We start from the raw sequence: 20,361 nt of genomic DNA on the forward strand, positions 1-20,361 counted from the left end.
TTATTCTCTTTTACCCTTATAATGTGTGCTCAGAGTCATTTGGTAAGAAAATATAAGTATTAAATATAGATATTATTATTGTTTGACAGAAAGAACAAGAGGAAATGCTAAGTAGGTCACTTGGAAGGTTGGACTTTGAGAAGCAAGATGGAGGAGCGCTGGAGCCACCGCTTATTGCTGACGACATATCACAGGTAAGTACAAGATGTCAAATTTTTCCAAAGTTAACATGTTTGAACAAACATACTGTTTAGTTGCAGTACTATTAAATGCAGCGCAATTGACTTCACTATATGTTTCCAATGCCGACAACTATAAAATTGGAGTACAGTGAAAGTATTACAAAAACACCCTCATCACTTTTTTTGCAAGTGGGTTAAGGTGATGCTCAATTCATAGACCATAACATTAACCTGCTACATGTCATAGGGCACTCTACTACTGATATCAAAAATTTTGTAGATAATATGTACACATGACTTTGACATAATTTACAACATTCATTGTGTCTTTAAATTTTGATTAATAAGTCTGCATAATTGCTTATATTATTGTGTTTTATTGATTTACAGCCAAAGTCAATCTCATCTACAAACCTTTCAGCTGCATCTTCTAAAGGCAATTCGCTGGCTTCAAAGTCAAGACCGCCCTCAAGGACAAGGAAAGTGTATGTACTTGCATGTTTTAGATTTTTTTTTTTATTTGATTTACTACATATGCTACAAATTGTGTCTATTGTAGGAAAAAATATAAGTGAAAATAATCTAAACATGTGAATTAATATAAATAAAGACAACCAGGTATAATCCCATCCCCCCCCCCCATGAACGCGAAATTGGCGCGATTTTGGGGGGTGGGATTACACCCGGGGATTCCCATGGGCATAACCGGAACGAAAATGACGATCGTTTTGCGAGGTGGCAGAAGCATTAGAACAACTGCCCTACAATGGCCTATCCAAAACTATATTCCGGTGAAGAAATCAGAGTTTACTCGAACATCAAAGGGATGGGAACACCCTAATTAGTAGGCTTAAGCGTCTAGCTAGAGAGGCTGTATCTTGGTCTTACCTCGAGCTAGGCCAGCCTTTGCCTAAAGTTTCTTGATGTCGTAGGTTATTTTTTGCCCAGCAACAACGAATCCGACCAATCACCCATCGCATGTGAAGACCGCCCACTTATAATGCATGATGTAACAAGTTATTTTTAGCAGCGAGAGTTTCTGTGGAACTTGTGAGTCTTCACGCTGGGAATTAACCCACTGGGCGGGTCTCTTTAGGGACGGACCGCGGTGTTGTCTGCTGTTAGCCGCAGTTAGTGAGCTTGTTTATTTTAGCGACAGTAAACAACAAGAATTTACAAGAATGGGCTTTGTATCCAACTCAAAGGCTACCAATGTCTGGTCTTATCAATTGGAAGAGTTTCAAGTCTGCTGAATTTGGATCCAAATCCTTTATATTTTGTGAGCATTTGTTACCGACCTAGACCTATTCCTACTCACCTAAATTATACGCTGGGACTTTGCCCGGGGAAATGCCTGTACACGAAGTTGGGCATAAAGTCGGGGGTGGTATTAGTGTAATAATGATAATAATATTATACCAAGTACAATAAAATCTTTTGAGGTATAGAAATGACACTGTATTTGAAAGTATTGACAAACCACTACATTAATTTTATTATTATTATTATTATTATTGTAACTTTCAGCGCTAGACCAAAATCAAGGCCATCCTCAAGTGCTGTGGATGATGTAGCCATTCCAGCTGAGATGGGTGACTTCTCCCTAGCTCACACCATCACAACCATAGAAAACCAAGTAGGTGATGTGGATGTGATATCAGACCACGAGGATGACATGCTTCCCCAAGGAGCTGAGGGAATGGGAACAGGTGTGTTGGATTGTAGGTTTTTTAATCACCGACATCCTTCCTACTACCACTATTCTACTACCTACTACCACCATTGTCTTTTTGCCACCACCACCTCTTTCCATGTCATTACCACCACTACCATTGCCATCATAATCATCATTAACATCATCATCATCAACGTAATCATCATCATCATAACCACCAGTATCATCGTCGTCGTAATTATCATCATTGTCGTAATTATCATCATTATCGTCATCAACATTATCATCATCATCATCAACGTTATCATCATCAACATTATCATCATCATCATCAACATTATCATCATCATCAACTTTATCATCATCATCATCAACATTATCATCATTATCAACATTATCATCATCAACATCATCACCATTATCACTGACCACCATATATCATCATCTTCATCATGATACCACTTCCTTCCACATCATTACTTGCAAGAAGTTTTCTAGGGGAATTCTGAATTTGTATTTTTGTGTACAAATGGATTGAAGGATATAACAGGTTTTCTTTATATTACTGGTAACAATTGTATTTCAATATTTTGTAGTGTTGTAATGTTTGAGGGAGGATATTATATTTTAATTCAATTTGTTTTATCATTCAGAGGCAACAATTCGTTTTTTAAAAGCCAAGCTGAGAGTGATGCAAGAAGAGCTTGAACGATTAGCTCAGGAATGTGTTTCAAAGGTAACGGCAGATATCAGATTTCTATTGGGAACACTTTTTCATTAGTGGCACCCATCACTTTGATTGTGCACCCAAAACAATGAAAAAATATAACTTAAAACCAAAAGTAAAAAAAAAACAGAAAAATACAGAGATAATGCTAGTTTAACTACCTATACCTCAAAATCTAGCAGTCCATTGCAGAACTTATCCCTCCTCCAAAGCCTTCCATTTGCTCCTAATCCTCGCTACTATCAGGAAGTTGTACTACCGTAGATCGTCTCTCCAACTTGCTTTTGGTTTTCCTCTTTTCCTTTTCCCTACCCTTGGTTGCCATTCGGTTGTCCTGCTGGTCCATCTATTATTTTGGAGTCTTGCAACGTGTCCTGGCCATCTTCATTTATTTTTTTGTGATTGTTTGTAACAGGTTGCTGTTGCTCGTCCTTTCCCGTATTATTATGCATAGTACTTTATCCATGATTGTGATGCCTAGCAGTCTCCTTTCCATTGCATAAAAAATACATCAAAGTTTAATAAATAACGTACAGTAGTAGAAGTATGTACTGTGTATCTGTATTGAACAGAAACTGAAAGGAATATAGTCCATATAATTTCCGGAAACACAAAAACACAGGAACACAAAAAGGCACATAGAAGCACAAACACAAATCCACAAAATCTGATGTGCGAGTCCACATCGTTAAATTTAAACTTTTGATTTGACTTCTTAAATAAGAAAAGGGAAATATAATATTTCGTATAATTCTTAAGTCAATGAAATTAAAGCATTTCCCAATTACAATATATCGATAATGACCTGACCACTAGAGGGCAGATCTACTAGTGGCAAAATCAATTATAAGTCAATTAAAAAAAATACATTGAGGAGGAATGTGTTTTATTCCCACTACACCTCTTCATTTCTGTTACCAGAAAAAATTAAGCTATTATTATTATTATTATTATTATTATTATAAGCGCTAAGTCGGACTTAAGGGGAATATCTTTTGTGCTATTTTCCACTTAACGTCATTTTTTTTAATTGTTCTCTAATTTCTCTATTGTCTAAATTCCCCTTAAGGTAGGTTTTAGTAACAATAATAATAATAATAATAATAATATGCACTAAGTCAGACTTAAGGGGAATATCTTTTGTGTTATTTTTCCTTAACGTCATGTTATTTTCCCCTTAACATTATTTTTTAAATTGTTCTTTAATTTCTTCATTGTCTAAGTTCCCCTGAAGGTAAGTTTTAGTAACGTTATTATTATTATTATTATTATTATTGTTGTTGTTAAGGTCAGTCTTAAATAAATTCATGTTTTAATTGCATATCTCTGGGAATTGATGAATCATTATATTGTTTGACAATAGGATGAGGCAAACCACAAGTTAAAGAATCAGTTAAAAGATGTTGAAGATGAGAAGACCAGACTGCAGAAGACAACTTCAGGACAACAGGCACAGATTGATAAATATAAGAAGATGTCGGAGGATGGAAAGCGAAAAACTGACACATTAGAAACGCAGTTGACAGGTTTAAGAAAGGTATTGACACAAGTGACTATCTACAAATTTCTTCAGTTTAGGCCTACTCTTAGTTAATTTTGTAATTTATATCTTAATTTAACAGTTCAACAATTTGGCAGAAAATACAAATGTTATACTTTTAACTGTTACCTTAATTATTGTGATTAATTTTTGTATTATTGTTGTTATTGTTATAATTTATATTAGTAATATGATACAGTATAAATTATTTTAAGGTTATAATTAAATCATTATCAATAAACATATAACAAATTTTTCGGTACACCATGTGTAAATAAAATAATATGGTTTTTATTAAGGTAAAAACCACTGGTTGGAGACAACCAACCAGTGGTTTTTACCTTAATAAAAACCATATTATTTTATTTACACATGGTGTACCAAAAAATGTGTTATATGTTTATTGATACTCGCCATGCAAACCTTCAAGAAATATTTTAAATCATTATCAATGTGACATAATGTTAGTTACTGTATTAATTAACGTAGGAACTTGATTCAATGAAGAGATCACAGAAACAGTCCACAGCCAACCAGAGTGTAACAGAAGTGAGATTAAATCGAGCGTTAGAAGAAATCGAGAAATACAAATTACAGATACAGCAAAGCAAGCAGTCATCGCGGGTATGTTAATATCGCCCTCTATATTCAAACTTACCATATTTAAATTAGCTCCCTAATTTTATATCAAAAGTTGCTAAGCACAACAAGGTTTTGTTTACAAGTACTGCAAATGAACCTGTGTCACAGAAATGATAAGGGACAGGGATAATGTGACACCTATGACTAAGGGACTAATTATAGAGACATGAAAAAATGATGCCATATTCCAACAGTTTTAATAAATACTGCCCTCTGCAGTGAATTTTACCATATTGATGAACTTTGCCTACGTGCTTCATGTTTTTTTTAGGATTCAACTGAGCAAGACAGGAAGAGATTGGATCAGTTGCAAGCTGAAAATAGACTTCTTAATAAACAAAAGAATGAACTAATGGCTGGCTTTAAAAAACAACTGAAACTGATTGACATCCTAAAAAGACAAAAGGTAGACATAACTACATACAGTATCACTAATTAACTCTTCTTCATCATTTTCCTCATCTTATTATCAATTGCTTTCTCTTATTCATCTTTTTTTGTCCTGTCTTATTATTTTTCTCCTCTTCCTTATCCTTTTTTCTCATCTTCATTATCTCATTACTTCTCATCCTTTCCTTCATTTTTTCCTTTTTTTTCACCCATTTTACTCATCTTCCTTGTCTTTTCCCTATCTTCCATGTTTTCATCTTTTTTCATGTCTTATATTTCTCTTTGTTTTTTTTTTTCTCTTCTTTTCTCTTCTTGTTTCCCTTTTTTCCTTGTTCAATCTCATCATAACCTTCATCAGCATATGAGGATATACAAATATTGACTGGTCATGAGGGGATTGGGTGATGTGAAGACCGTAGGCTCTCTTCCCAAAGATAGGCTACAGTCTCCAAATCACTGATGGGCTATAGATTTCATCGTTCCCCGAATCTAGAGCAGTCAATATTTGTTTGCTATACCTTATACATAGATTCTACGAGACCTAAAAAAGTAATGAAAAGAGTACACACCAAGTAGGCCTACAGTAGGCTTACTTCAGGGCTAGGCAATCATAGGGCCAATCTCTCTCAGCGTTGTAGAGGTCGCGTCCCCTTTACCGTCCGTGCATGTCATAAATTACATAGCAACGTTTATAGGTGGCGGTCTAGAGATTACACATCGCGACAGGGCAAAAAAGTACTGTCATTTAGGGTGATAGTACTTTTTCCCCGGGAAAAAATAAACTATCATTTAAATCTACGTCATAGGAGTGATGGTTGAAGTTACTGCCCGCTTCTTAACCAATCAGATGCCTAGAATCTATGTATGCGGTATATAATATGCATTTATCCCTCTACATTAGAGCCCCGAGGGCAGTGAAATCGCATCTAAAGCCTTAAAGTACTACTTCTTCCTTTGTTTATTTATTTTCCTCTTTTAGTTTCTTCAGTTGTTTTCAAAGATATTTTATAGTTTAGCTAATAATTGCCTAATGAAGTTGTTGTTTTGAGGTTACTGCTTTTTCCATTGGAAGCACCTCTGGAGTATTTTTTTGAAATACAGTATGTGCACTATAGAAATCATATATATTTTATTATTTTTATTATTGTTTTTGTTGTTATTATTGAATTATAATTAGTGATATCATTATTAAATGTCTGTCTCTTTACACTATTGTAATAATAGCAAAAGCAGCATTTTTCTTATGAACTGATGTTCATGTTATTTCATTAACTTAATATTCCAGATGCACATTGAAGCTGCTAAACTGCTGTCATTCACAGAAGAGGAGTTTGTGAAGGCTTTGGAATGGGGGAACTGAGCATGCTCACCTGACACCAAGCTATGGAATGGTAAGAACTGGAACATGCTCAAAGACATACAAAGCTTTGGAATGTGCAAACTGAGCATGCTTATGGATGCAAAAAGCTATAGAATGGGCAAACTGAGCATGCTCACTAATACACCAAGATTTCCGAATGAGCAAACTTACATCAACTAATATAAACTGGTAAAGTGCTTTTAAGTATGCTTAGAATCATTATATTTACAAGAATACTTACAGGTCATCCATGTTAGTAAAGCACTTCTGAGCATGCTCAAAGACATCTTTTTTAAACATCAGTGCAAAGCACAGTCCAGTCGGGGTCCAACAAGTCCAACTGGACTGGGGGTCCGAACCAGGTGAACAACTAGAGCCTCTGTTAGGGTTCCAGAATAAAATCCCTGATGGGGTTCATGGGGAGTTTTTATGGATTGTTATGACCCAAAAAGTGCTCTGTGATCAAGGTAGTGTAGGGATTGGCATACAAAATTATGTTATTGGGATAAGAACGGAGGAACGGGAAGACAAAGGGTCCATTCATCTTCGATAGCAGAGCAATTTCCCCCCCCCCCACAACTAATGGCACCCCACTGCATTCATGGCAAAATATATTGATGATTGTTTTTGTTTTGAGATTACCATTTTTGCTTAACTGTCTAACCCCTCCTCCCCTGCAGTGTACAGTATGTTTGTACTCCCATGATGATTATGAATACAATGGATGACCCCTTAACTGTCAGTTGATATTTAAGTTTTATAGATTCTGTTGTCCTTTGAGACGAGCATATTTACAGTATTGGTTTTGTATACATTAACCCTAGCAACCATGTGTTATGCTTGTATTGTTCATTTGTATATGTAGGTCTAAACCAAGGCTATTTGGAATAACCTAAGTATAGTACTTAACAGGTAATAAAGAAAGTCTGTATGAATTGATCAATGTTATTTAGGTTGGTCTTCCTTATCACAAGCAGTATTAACTGTGTGATTGTGTTCATCTGTTTTTAGTAACGCATCTGACTTCATTTATCGTTTATAAACTGTAAGCCAATATTTGACAAATATGGTTTGTAAACATTATTAGTGTACATAAATGGACACTCTCTTGCAAGCACCAGTAAACTGGCAATCGGCATGACAGCCTGGGTTTGCCAAATATTGTATTCTGATAATTATATTTTATCTACAATCTTAACTTGTACTGGACAACAATAATATATGATGTCCTTGATAAAAACGTAAGTGGGCATGGTTTGTGTCGCACAAAATTTCTTGGAAGATTTTTTTAAAACTTTAATTTAATTGCCAAATTGTGTTTTTTCTAGCTGACAGGGTAGTCAGAACTCCTGGTCCCCATTTCTTCATCCCCTTTTCACCCCCCCCCAGACATTACCCTTGCAATACTAGCTCATCTACCACGGTAATATATGGACCTATATTAATAATATTTTTATCATTCAATAAAATTGACCAATTTACCTTTATTATGATGATGTATTTCTTGACCAAATTTTCCTGTGCACAAAGAATGCCATGTTTGATTGCATTTTTTTTTTTTTACAGTTTACTCTTGGGACTGTTCATGCAATTAGTAACATCTTAATGTAAACATTTTTTGATTTTTGAAATAGGCCTATATTCTATTTATTTGCAAATATATTTATATTTAACTTTAAACTTGAACCTAAAGTTAACCTTATACAGTCTCTTTGTATAGTAATTCTGATTTTTTTGTGATAAGATTTTGCAAGTCATTACTAGTATGTGTATACTATTACAGTACTTCTCTTTGTATATTTGCTGTGTCTGTAAACTTCCCTCTCAAGTGATGCATTATCAGATTCCTTGTTTGCCAGTACTAAGGTTTCAGCAGATTCACATATATTGCTTCTTTATATGTTTTTTGCAAACAACAGACGAGGAAAGTATTAAAAGAAACACTCCAATAAATGTATATAAATGGTTTTTTTTTTTTATTAAAGTGAATATTTTCAATTAAGGTGAACATTTTCCAATATTTAATTGTGATGTATGAATTGAGGTTTTCTAAGATACCCTTTGTGACGTAAAGTCTGGTAAGAATTGGAAAATCCAATGAAAACATTACATTCCTCATTTGAAAGGATAACAAATTATAAAATTCCAATAAAAAACAGATCAATATCACTGATTTACATAATTTTAGTATATAATTAATATTTTCTTATTCCTAATTTTCTTTTAAAAGCTAAAACCTTAAATAAAAAAAATAATTTTTAAATTCCACACATACAATATACTGCATCATTGTTTTGTCTTAAGTAAACATCAAAATGAGTCTATTAATGTATACAACAGATAACTATATTGCACTTAATATAAACTACACACTCCAAGCTGCTCTTGGTACATAAAACATCCAACCATTCCTATACAAAACAATAATTCATTTTTTAAATAACATTCCTAAGGGAACAATAGTCACAATAAATATGACATACTGATGCACAAATAAAAGTAACAAAGCATAACAACAATCTCTGTGGGTTGAACCACATTCAAGGCCTGTAGTGTGAAAGCATTCAAGTTTTTGGCTAAGGGTGGCGTGATAAACAACCCTACTACACCCATTTCTAACATCCATATTCTGTATTTATAAACAAAGTTTCCATAATTGCAGTGACTGTATATTAGAATTGTCAGGATCTTAATAAAAAAAAGTTTTTTTAAATCAAATATAAAATATTGTACAGTTTTATGAATATACAAAATAAATTATTAGCCAACATTTGCAGTCATTATCAAAATAATTTCATCATAAAGAATTTATGGTTTTAGTTTTAAAAACCAAAGTCAAATAATGTCAACTTATTAGAATTACTAATTTTGTGCATGGACTTAAATAGTGTACTTTGTACAGGTATATGATTCTACATTTTATGTAAACTTGCTCAATACTAATTAGGCATAAAAACAGTTATCGTATTGCTAAGCATAGCAACACATTTGGAAGGCGTCAGAATTTTATCTATAGAACTAATTCTACGTGTTTGTACCAACCATCATTCTTCCACCATGCATTTTGGTCGATAAAGCGCGATAAACTCAGATGTAAAATCTGGGTCAATTATATAATTTATGAAGCTGGAAAAGTTGTCTACAGCATCACAAGAAACATCGCAAGTATTTTTTGGCTCATTTGTGCAATTTTTTTATTTTTTTTGCAAAAAAAAAGAAGCCACCGATTCAAGGTTTTTGAGCATGAGCAACACTAAGGTTTTTTCGCCTTAATGGTAGACACCATCTGGTCAATATGGGGTGTGACACCTTCCATAACTCCTCTCCACATGGCACAATAGTGCAGTATCATCTGGGAATCCATAGCATAGTGTACAAAGTCACTTAGAAACTCTCCCAATATAGCACATGACACAGGCCCCTGCATTATCTGATGCTACTGTCAAAGTGGCACGTACATGCAGCATTTTTGACCACATAGCACCCTGCTGCTACAGCATCTAGGCATCCTGCCACATGGCACCTGCTGCAGCACCATCTGGGATTCCTACCACATGACAGCATCCATCATAAAACACACCATATGGACAACAATGGAACCAAATTTAATAAATTGCTAAAATTAATTTTTAACTTTGAAGTCTGTGGATATTGTAGATAACTCTCTATCTACAGGGAAGTTGTATGTATCATGCATATGTCCACTTGACTTGTGTACACAACAGCTGCATGAATTCTGTTGATTAAGGAGCGTGGTTACTCTTGAAAAGTGTTGATATTGTCTGAATAATCATATTTTAGTTCTCAGTTAATAAACCTAGCAACCAATCATGTCTAAGAATTGTCATGTTAAAATAATTCTTTTGTTTTGTTTATAGCAGGCACACGTATGATGTTTAATTTAGAAATTTTTACAAATGATGTTATAATAGTTGTCTGGTTTTGTTTTCACACTCTTCAGTAGATAAAAGATTTTTGACCTGCTCATCATCTATTCAGGGAACAGTGAAATTACACCGTTCCCTGATCTATTATAGTGGCTCTTAGCTTCTACCATTCTAGTAGCGGTAGTTCTTATCTGTATAGTTTGTCCTTAAATATAATAAAGGAACTCAACTGTTCTTTTGAAATTTGGGCTAGTCCCTATCTATGACACTAGGCGGCTGCAGTACACCACAACCCCTGGTGATATAATGTGGCATATTTATGGGAATTGATGTTAGGAGAATATTGGGGAACATGTAATAGGAAAGTGAGTGGCATTAGCAGTAGAATGAGTTGATTCAAAGTGATTTTTAACTACTTGAGTGCGATTTTTTTTTTTTCATTCAGGAAATTTCCAGTAGTGGGGGGAACATGTGGGTTCAAACATATTTTGGGGGTCAGGCCTTACACCTCTTTAGATTTGCTGCAGGTGAATTATGCAGTACACTGGTAAACGTCACTATAACAACTCCCTGAGTCACCAAATTTTTTTTGAAAAATTGTAAAATTCTTTAACATCAACATGGACCATTCTGTACACAGGACAAACAGCTGAAATGTCTCTTCCAAAAAATAGAGCATTACAAGGCGAGACTCTTTTTATTTCTTGTTTCACGTAGTTATTTTTTTTAAAGATCATCAGAGGAGGGCGTAAGAAAAATAAAAATTTAATTTTTATTTTCTTATTTAGCAAAAAGTTTTGCCTAAATCATCCAGTCAGAGAAGAAAATAAAAAAAAAATGTTATTGGAGAATGTAATAGGATGGTTAAAAATGCTTCAAATTTATATAATTAGGAAGAAATATACATATCTTATCTTTGCAGATTTCAAGGCAGCGGGTGCGCTAATTGTCCGAAAATATTTTCTTTTTATTCGAAATTATCACTATTTGCAGTTGGCGGGTTCGCTAAGCAAGGTATCAAAAAGTCTTGTCTAACCCGGAACAGCTTCCTGTACTGGAACACACAACGGTGTCCATGCTGCGTCACACACAGAATGGTTACCATACCAATGATTTGAAACAAACTGCACTATGCTACCCTCACCACAACTTAGTTCAGGAACATGATGAATTAGTATCAGTGTATTTACAATTAGTCCTTTAGTCCCTTTGCAATGGAGTCATCATCAACAGCCACACCATTTAGACATTTTTGATTTGCTAGATAATTCAACTTTATTTTCCTTGAAAGCTTCCTCAAGATCATGCTGATGGCTTAACTGAAACAAACAAAAAAAATCCAAAATTAATATATTTTATTGATCTTAAGTTTACCTCAGCCAGAGGGAGTTGTTATACTCTGCCAAGGAAGTTATATCCATCTCTGTCTGTTTCAGTTTATTTGCTAGCAGGATTAAGCAAAACTAATGAATGGATCATTATAAAAATTAATGGAATGGTACATATGGGACTAAGGTAGAGATGGTTAAGTTTTGGGGTGAAAGATCAAGGTCACAGTTACAAAAATTTGAAAAGTCACATTAAAAAGGATTATTCAAAAACTAAATAATCATGAAATGTAGTGGATACATATTGGATATTAATTTTACAGTTAAATGGTCATATATATAGAAACTCATTTTTTTTTATTACTTAATTTGCTATTCAGAGACAAGATATCAGTGTGCACTCTATTTTATTGTTATTGTTTTTCTGTAAGTCTTTTATGTTCATGACATAAGGTTGAGGTCCTAGGCCATGCAATTTGAATTTTTAAGCTTAAAAATACAAGATTTAATAGGCCAAAATATGTCAAGGTGGGTACAATGTATGTTTTAAAAACAACACTAAAAGTAGGCTTCTCGTAATTTCAACCATTCCACTTCACAAATGTACACATGTCAGTTTTTCATTTAATAAATTCAATACATGTAAAATGAAAAATGTATCATCTTCAAAATGGTACAATAGAAGCAAACAGTAATTGCTATGTGGTGCATAATAGTGCTATTTTTCCTTTAATTAGTATTTTTAAGAGCCTTGTATGATGGGAAATTTGACTGGGTATTTCCATCTACGCCTTTCAGTACAATCAATCTTTAGAACATAATAAAAAGTGTGTTTACTTTTCCAAGCACCCTGTTTATATCTGCCATTGAGTAAATATATCGTTTGCTGCTTTATATAAGAGCACAAAAAAGTGCTAGAAATATAGCTGTTTGTAAATTCCTAATTTTTTAAATATATTTTTTTAAAGGTGTTGTACACTTACTCTTTGATCCACAATATTTTTGCACAGTAATTGAAAAACATTTTCTAGATTGAGATTGTGCTTAGCACTGACTTCTTCAAACTGCATTTCATAGGCAGATGCTAACTGAAAGACAAAATATGTGAAGAGTTCATCAAGTGTTGTATTGAATCCTATCAGACTATCGAACAGTTTGATTAAACATTTTGATCATCACAAGCTAAAAGATATGCAATGACACTATCATTTGCTATAAGTATTAGAGCACAAATGAAATGGTGATTGAACATTATGAGTTCTTAAAGTGGAATAATAAATCAGTAAATCAATCAATTGATCAGTCAGTAATTCAGTCATCATTCAGTTGATCAAATTATTCTCTACTTCAACTTTATTCAACTTTAAATTTTATTTACTTAGTTTGTTGTTCCTGGTCTTAGATGCATGTTGAGATGTTAACCTGTGACTGTGTGTTTCTGCCAGGTATACTGGCCCTTTAACTTGAAAAGAACAACACAAAGAACGACACTCCAGTCTGCAACCTAGTGCGGTCGCTGCATGCATAAATTTCCTTTGTGATTAATTGATTGTATTTGGATTTCGAAATATTAAGGATTATGATTGTGGGGTGGGGGGTCAGGAAAGGGAACATGAGTTTAGTAAAAACAAACATTGGTGTGGGTGAAAAAGTCTTGGATGTTTTTTTACAAATTTACTTAAAAATCAAGGTATAGTATTATCATTAATTTGTAGTCTTTTAGACTTCCATAACGCTTGAGCAGTTTCAAATTCCTGTAAATACCCAAAATATCATATATAATATCATATATAAACGTAAACTCTGAATCACTTTGGTTATTCTGAATGTTTATAGGGTGTAAAGGTGAATATGTGAGAGAGATTAGTGTGACATTTTAAAGGACTTTACAACTATACACAATCTCCTCAGCTGTTCATACAACCATTTCCAAGTTACATAGTATCTCAATGTTATATATATCTCAGTCAATTGGAAATGAGAAAATTAAATAACAATGTTGCAAACATTGACTTTATTTTCAAAGTCAAAATGTATGAATCATCTCTTTATCTACAAAAGTAAACAACTATGAGATACAAATAGATTTCGAGTGAATTGTTTAATGATATTCACATACAATGACTGTAGAAAACAAGTTTTGTTAAGGCCAACATTTTTTCATTCCTGGTGACAGATTGACATGTGTCTGAAATACACATACTTTATTGAGTTTTCTTTTATTCAAACTCACAAAGCATTTGTGTGCCATAATTTTAAAAGATTTTTTTTTTTTTACTACATATCACAGATAGTAATCTGTCTAACTTTATTCATATATGTTATAAAATAACCCAAGTGGACCCCATGTGTTCACTGTATCCAACTTATTGTAAACCTATAAATTTGCTTATCAATTAACTTAAAATGTCTGGTTCAGTAGGTTCATATAGTAGTGTATAGAAAAACTAACATGGCTTAAACCTAAGGATTCGCCAACTCACAATGCTGTTTTGGCCTATATATGACAATCAACTATATAATACTTGGGTTTTAAACACATACTATTGATAAATTTTTTCTGTATAACTATTTCAAGTCACTTGTCATTCTGTCTCTCATAAGTTTAAATTAGCATGTAGGTTTGGACATGTAGTATGCTGTAAAATGAGGTTAAGTTTAGTTTACACAAAAGTGCAACCAAAGGGTCCCCAGTGAAAATTGGAATAATAATTTGTTTTGGTGACTTATTATATTTACCAGTTATAGTCAATTTATTTACTGGATGTGTGATGATAGTCTCTCATAATCTATACATGTTGTTAGTCACTTAGATTGGTACCATACGATATACCAACTATCTCTAGCTTTTTCCAAAATTTTAAATCATTTATGGTTTTAGATTAGGTAGGCTCTAGGGTATTCATATGTGTGGACGAGGGAGGGGCAATAGATGGAAGAACAATGAATACATTAAGACACATTAAGACAAAAATACAAAATTAGATATGGTATACATAGATACCTATATGTATGTTTGTGTATATGTGTATAGCCTTTAAATCTGCATGATGTTACAGGGACTTAGATACATAGATATTAAATCTAACAAGTACAAGTATGTTAGGTAACAACACCTCTGCTTTATGCGTCGTACAATTATGGAATGTCCGCATGGCCTATTATACTATGTCAAAATGTTAATAATATTATATATATATATCCCATTACAATTCCTAGCAGTATTTAATTTCTATTAATAATTGAGCTAGTTAGGATATCAAACATAATGATTCAAGCATGATTCAAATAACTCACTGTTTTGCCTCGTTTGTAATCAACTTCCCTGCCATCTTTTTCGCATTTATTGCCAACCAAAAATTTACAAACCTCTTTTGAAGCATTCTGCAAAATAACATCTCATGATAGGTAACAGGCGACTAAATCAATGGCACTTTATGCACTGATACCAAGATGATGTGGAATCAATGTACTGATGCATCAGATACCAAGTTGGCATACAATCAATGGCATGTAATGCAACATCAGTCAGACATCAAGATGATATGGCACAAGCACTAATATGCATCATATACCAAGATGGCATTGAGTTAATGGCACATGTACTGATGCATCAGATACCAAGATAACATGGCACAGGTACTGTAGACACCATATAATGACATAAAATCAATGGCATATGTATTGATGTATCTGATACATGAAATGGAATCAATGGCACATGGAATGCAACATCAGTCAGACACCAAGATGATATATGGCACATGTACTGATGCATCATATACCAAAATGGATTGAGTCAATGGTATAAGGCCTATGCACTGATGCATCAGACACCAAGATAACATGGCTCAGGTACTCTAGAAACCATATACATATACAATCAATGGCAAATGTACTGATGCATCTGATACAAGAAATGGAATCAATGGCACATTTATAGGCTACATCTATCAGACACCAAGGTGATATGGGATGTATACTGATGCATCAGATACCAAGATGATTTGGAATCAATATCACATGTACTGATGTATTAGACACCATGATGACAATCAATGTCACTTCATTCTACTGATGCATCGGATACATGACATGGAATCAATGACATATGCACTGCTGATATATCAGATGTCATAGAGTCAATGGATTACAGCACAGCACTGATCCATCAGATACCAAGATGTCATGGTGTAAGTACTAAGGCATTAGACACCAAGATGACAGAATCGCTGAAAGAATGTACTGAGATGCATCAGATGACATAGAACCAATGGCTCATCACACACCAAGATGGCACAATGTCATAGAATTAATGGCACATGTGCTGATACTTCAGACACTAACATGGCGCATACTGATACAGCAGACATTATTTATGGGCCTATCATATTCATAACGTTATATTCTTTAGTTCGAGTGGCTTCTAGTCGTTTTTTGTGGCGAATCATTCAAGATACTTCGTATTTCTGAGTTAAATCATACTTACGTGTGCTATATTTTCCAACCAGCAAATGACATTGTTGAATGAGGTTTCATTTGTTACATCATACATTAATATGATTCCCTGTAATAACATAACATTAATAATGGTCATGTTGATTAAAATGTGATAATATATAATGTTGTTATTTAAAATTATATTTGGCCTAACTGTAAAAAAAAAATCACAGTTTCACAATACTTTTCACAACATGGGCAACACCCATTTCAGCAGGCTCAATTGTTACAGCAGTGTGGTTAAAGACTATAAAATCATTAGAAACTTCCGGTAATCTAGCAGTTTAGATTACTAATAGATAATAAAAAATTATATTTCACCAACAACAACTATTTTAATTAGAAATCTGTTTATATATCAGTTGGACTTTGGGCTATTTTGAAACTGTTCAACTATCTACCTACAAGTGAAGCAACATATCAATGACGTGAATAAACTAGATATCAATTATGCCTATTTTGATATAGTAAACAATTTCATTGTTGCGTCGTCACTCACAGAAGCTCCTCTATAGTAAGTCGATGTCAATGTACGGAACCTCTCTTGTCCAGCTGTGTCCCTGCAACAGAATAGTACATCACATTAGTTTCCAAAATTCAACATTAAAATCAATGTGCAGTAGAGTGTAGACAACAATCAAACATAGTTCACACTAAAGATTTGGACGAGTTGCTGACGTAACGGGACAGCATTATTTCAGTGTGAACACGAATTTTATACCTCTATGGTGTGAACAACTTAGATGTTTACAAACGAAAAAGAAAAGAAAAAAGAAATTCTTGTGTTTTCGTCTGACGAGTGGTAGTGTGAATTATACTAAATTTTAATCGGATCATTTCCAAATATCAGTAATTGTTATTTATGTGAGAATTAACATTCTTTCATTCTATTCTATTCCATTCTATTCTAATGAAATGTACGTAGTGTGTTATCATGCAGTTGCATGGTTAGTGCAAGTAAAAATATAATCTAGCCATTCGTTCGTTCGAAGACACGAGGTCTTCGGCATTTCTAAAGTACATATGATACCTATGGCTCGTAATAAGGAGATACCGTTATGAATAAATTTTGAATTAGGTGTTTAAAAAAATCGGTAGGTTTTAAATCAAACGTTACTTATAAGCTGAGACAAATATTTGTATTTGTTTTAGTAATTATTGCAGTTCTCTTTGGATGTTGCTATTACAAACCCTCGTAGCTAGATTTAAGATGTCACCTTTCCGTCATTAGAGACTTCATAAAGGACCAAAAGGGAGACCATGTAGCACAGGTATTGACCAGGTAGTTGGTGCATATCGCTTCTTCAGGTGCAAAAACATTTTGGCATATTACATTATTTGGCGATCAATGAAAAGTTTGTAATGTTGTCCATATTGGTCGACCAAGTGGTTGCCATGGTAATCAGTCTGAAACGATTACCGTACTTATTGAAATAGATTTACACAGCAAGTTGTATTGATAGTGTTCTTTTACCCACTATACAGATATGGCAGATGTCTCATATTACTTTATTGAGTAAACTCTCCAGCGTAATTTTACTATAGTGATATGCTATATAAGTATAGATCGATGCATGTAAAGGCATCTGATGATTCCATCTATTGGTCAATATACTGTATAGGCTCATCATTTCTCAATGACTTGTATAGTGAATATTATGACTGACCTATTGTGCATGTTTTAAATAGAAATAGAAACTGAATGGACGTGTGGTCGCCAAGGTAGACAGGTTGGAATAATTATAGGGTCACCATAAAAATTAACTTTGAATTGCCTACCAGGGGTGTAAATCCTGCCGAACTCGACATGAGGGGACCCTCAGGGGAGAGCACGTTACAGAATGTTCGTCTATAAATCGAAACCTTTTTATATTATATTTATTAACAATTGAAAAAAACAGTTATTGATCACATTCTGGTGTTGACGACACAGGGGGCACGTGCTGGGGAAGTGAGATGATTTTAAATACTTGAGTGCAACTTTTGTTTTACAAATTTTCAGTATTTAAGACACCTAGGAGAAAAGTGTTTTGAGGCCTGTAGTTTTACACTATGGATACATCACCGGTCCTTCATGGATTACGTCATAATAGTTTTATGTGGTTCGCCACACGAACGTGCACACAAACACACAAACAGTGACATTGAATAAAATTTCAGCCCACCAGTTCTTTTTATCATTTTAAGGTAAATAATCATGACTGTGAACTTTTATTTTAACAATTGATCTGTGGGCAGACATGGCGTCATCATACAAAAGGCTGTGTAATCGTTTTATCAATTGGGTGAACATGCCACCAACTTTAATAACATTGGCTAATGTAAACAAACTGTTAATATAGGCCTATATATTTACTGTATATTTTAAGATGATGTCTGGAAAATACACACGAATTCATTTAGGCCTAGAAAAAATAATAATATAATAAAAACAATAACAATAATAATAATAGGCCTAGGCCTACTACTACTACTACTACTAATAATAATAATAATAATAACGTTAGACTTATAATATAGCGCTTCATGACAACAAGGCCTCTAAGCACTTCATATTATTATGATTATGATTATCATAATTATTATTATTATTATTACTGTTATTATTAACAAATAAAAGAACAAAAGAAACACATTGCCATAAACAGAATTACACAATAACCATAAAATTAATAAATATTTACAAATTTATATTTTGAGAAATTAATTAAATATGGGCGTAAAATAAATTTAGTTAGTTTAATAATAATAGCATTGGAAACTTTTAGACTAATGAGTGGACAGTTTATCATAATATTGCTATTGAAATACAAAAGCACATTTGACCTCAAGGAAACGTCCCCCATGACGCAATTGTTTGCGTTCTGTAAATAAGTGGTGATTTCAAGCATTGTGATAGACTTCTTTGAAATCTGGGATTTTACAAGTGGCCTAAAATATTATAAAAGAACTTAATAACCTACAATGGCCCCAAGTATAGTGATTTTAAATACACTGATTGACGACATGTTTGTCTCTTTCTCTCTCTGTAAATGATCTGATAAAAAAAATACCGTTGTATAGTTGCTTTTATATTTAGTGACACACTATAAAACTAGCCAATATTGTCTTTCTATTTTTAGTAAGCAAATTACCAGGTAGATATAAAACCCATGATATAAACATGTGACGAACTGTCAAGTTGAGATAATAAATACAAGACTGGTCATGCTGCATGTGATTTAAATAAACTCTGATTTGTAAACGTTACAACATTTCCAGCTCTTTCCTGGGTATTACCTAGTTTGATCTTTTTACGGTTAAAATGGATACTAATGGAATAAATTCGTTGATTAGTTCTTGTGTGTATATTTTATTGATTAGGGTTAGGTGTGGGGTACGGAACGGTACAGTATCGATTCCATAAATATTGTGGTTAGAATCAAAATATAATAAGAAATAGATAAAGTACTCTAAGGAAATGACGTCTCCGCACGAACCCTTGATCTTCCAAAGGAAAGCCTACTGTACTACATCAGTTCCATATACATTGATCACCTATCTCTACTTTATTTTTTAATATAGGCCAATATCTTGTAAGTGATTAACATTGCCTCTACATACCATATCTTTAAATTGATGCGTCTACCGTCCACTTCTGTACTACTGACCTTAAAGTCGCAACCTGTGACGAAAATCAAATCATTAATAAAAATTAGCTTAATGAATTAACAAACTAATCGTTTAGGCCTATGTAGTAGAAGCTGATAAAAGTGTTCTTTTTAAATATGTTGGGAAAAATTTAAAAAGATAATCATGATTGGAGAAACTGCATCACAAATATAGGCCTAGGCCTATTGCATAATATATACCCTTCAAAGGAATATGCGTAGTTCCTCTCGTTCACGCACATCACCTCTAACCTGAGGATTAAATTTGAAGAAGGGGCGGACCCAGAGGTGTTTGAAAGACTGGAAACACTACCCTTTGGGTCTAGGGCACGACACCGGGAATTCTAGACGCCCGGAAATGACCTCTGAAGGGTTTTAGCCCCTGCCCCTCCCACAAATCCGCCCATGTGAAGGATGTAGTTAGCATAATACTGGAGAGTCCCCTGTCCATGCAAAATCTTTATACTGATCAATCATAAG

The 20,361-nt window shown here is 33.7% G+C and overlaps 2 protein-coding genes across 4 annotated transcripts in view; one reads left to right on the forward strand and one right to left on the reverse strand.

Moving 5' to 3' along the window:
* Nucleotides 1-7,762, forward strand: part of LOC117103516 (testis-expressed protein 9-like) — an 11,757-nt gene extending 3,995 nt beyond the window's left edge. Inside the window, exons 5-12 of one of the 3 annotated variants that reach the window (XM_033244085.1) lie at nt 573-667; nt 1,710-1,891; nt 2,511-2,593; nt 3,948-4,121; nt 4,614-4,748; nt 5,038-5,172; nt 6,442-6,547; nt 7,280-7,762. In XM_033244085.1, coding sequence (XP_033099976.1) covers nt 573-667; nt 1,710-1,891; nt 2,511-2,593; nt 3,948-4,121; nt 4,614-4,748; nt 5,038-5,172; nt 6,442-6,516 — 879 coding nt within the window. In that variant the 3' untranslated portion in view covers nt 6,517-6,547; nt 7,280-7,762. Of the gene's footprint in view, nt 1-89; nt 195-572; nt 668-1,709; nt 1,892-2,510; nt 2,594-3,947; nt 4,122-4,613; nt 4,749-5,037; nt 5,173-6,441 lie in introns of all 3 variants that reach the window. The other 2 variants (XM_033244084.1, XM_033244083.1) reach the window with 2 other exon arrangements.
* Nucleotides 7,763-8,467: 705 nt separating this feature from the next.
* LOC117103517 (ras-related protein RABE1d-like) lies at nt 8,468-19,895 on the reverse strand. The gene is made up of 6 exons (XM_033244086.1): nt 19,835-19,895; nt 16,731-16,791; nt 16,221-16,298; nt 15,029-15,115; nt 12,715-12,819; nt 8,468-11,722 (listed from the first exon to the last, which is right to left on the reverse strand). Exons 3-6 carry the CDS (start codon nt 16,284-16,286, stop codon nt 11,630-11,632), a joined length of 351 nt encoding a protein of 116 aa, XP_033099977.1. The 5' UTR covers nt 16,287-16,298; nt 16,731-16,791; nt 19,835-19,895; the 3' UTR covers nt 8,468-11,629.
* Nucleotides 19,896-20,361: the final 466 nt, after the last annotated feature.

Source organism: Anneissia japonica, unplaced genomic scaffold (assembly GCF_011630105.1).
Source record: "Anneissia japonica isolate Jap-2015-1 unplaced genomic scaffold, ASM1163010v1 scaffold288005_len623695_cov211, whole genome shotgun sequence".
NCBI lineage: Eukaryota > Metazoa > Echinodermata > Crinoidea > Comatulida > Comatulidae > Anneissia > Anneissia japonica.

What these genes read in the sequence shown, in the direction of transcription:
- LOC117103517 (XM_033244086.1), bottom strand. Translation starts at nt 16,286, where the DNA reads ATGTATGATGTAACAAATGAAACCTCATTCAACAATGTCATTTGCTGG. An exon ending in ATTACAAACGAGGCAAAACA is followed by an intron (nt 12,820 to 15,028) that starts GTGAGTTATTTG and finishes TTTGTCTTTCAG; the next exon opens with TTAGCATCTGCCTATGAAAT. An exon ending in AAAATATTGTGGATCAAAGA is followed by an intron (nt 11,723 to 12,714) that starts GTAAGTGTACAA and finishes TGTTTGTTTCAG; the next exon opens with TTAAGCCATCAGCATGATCT.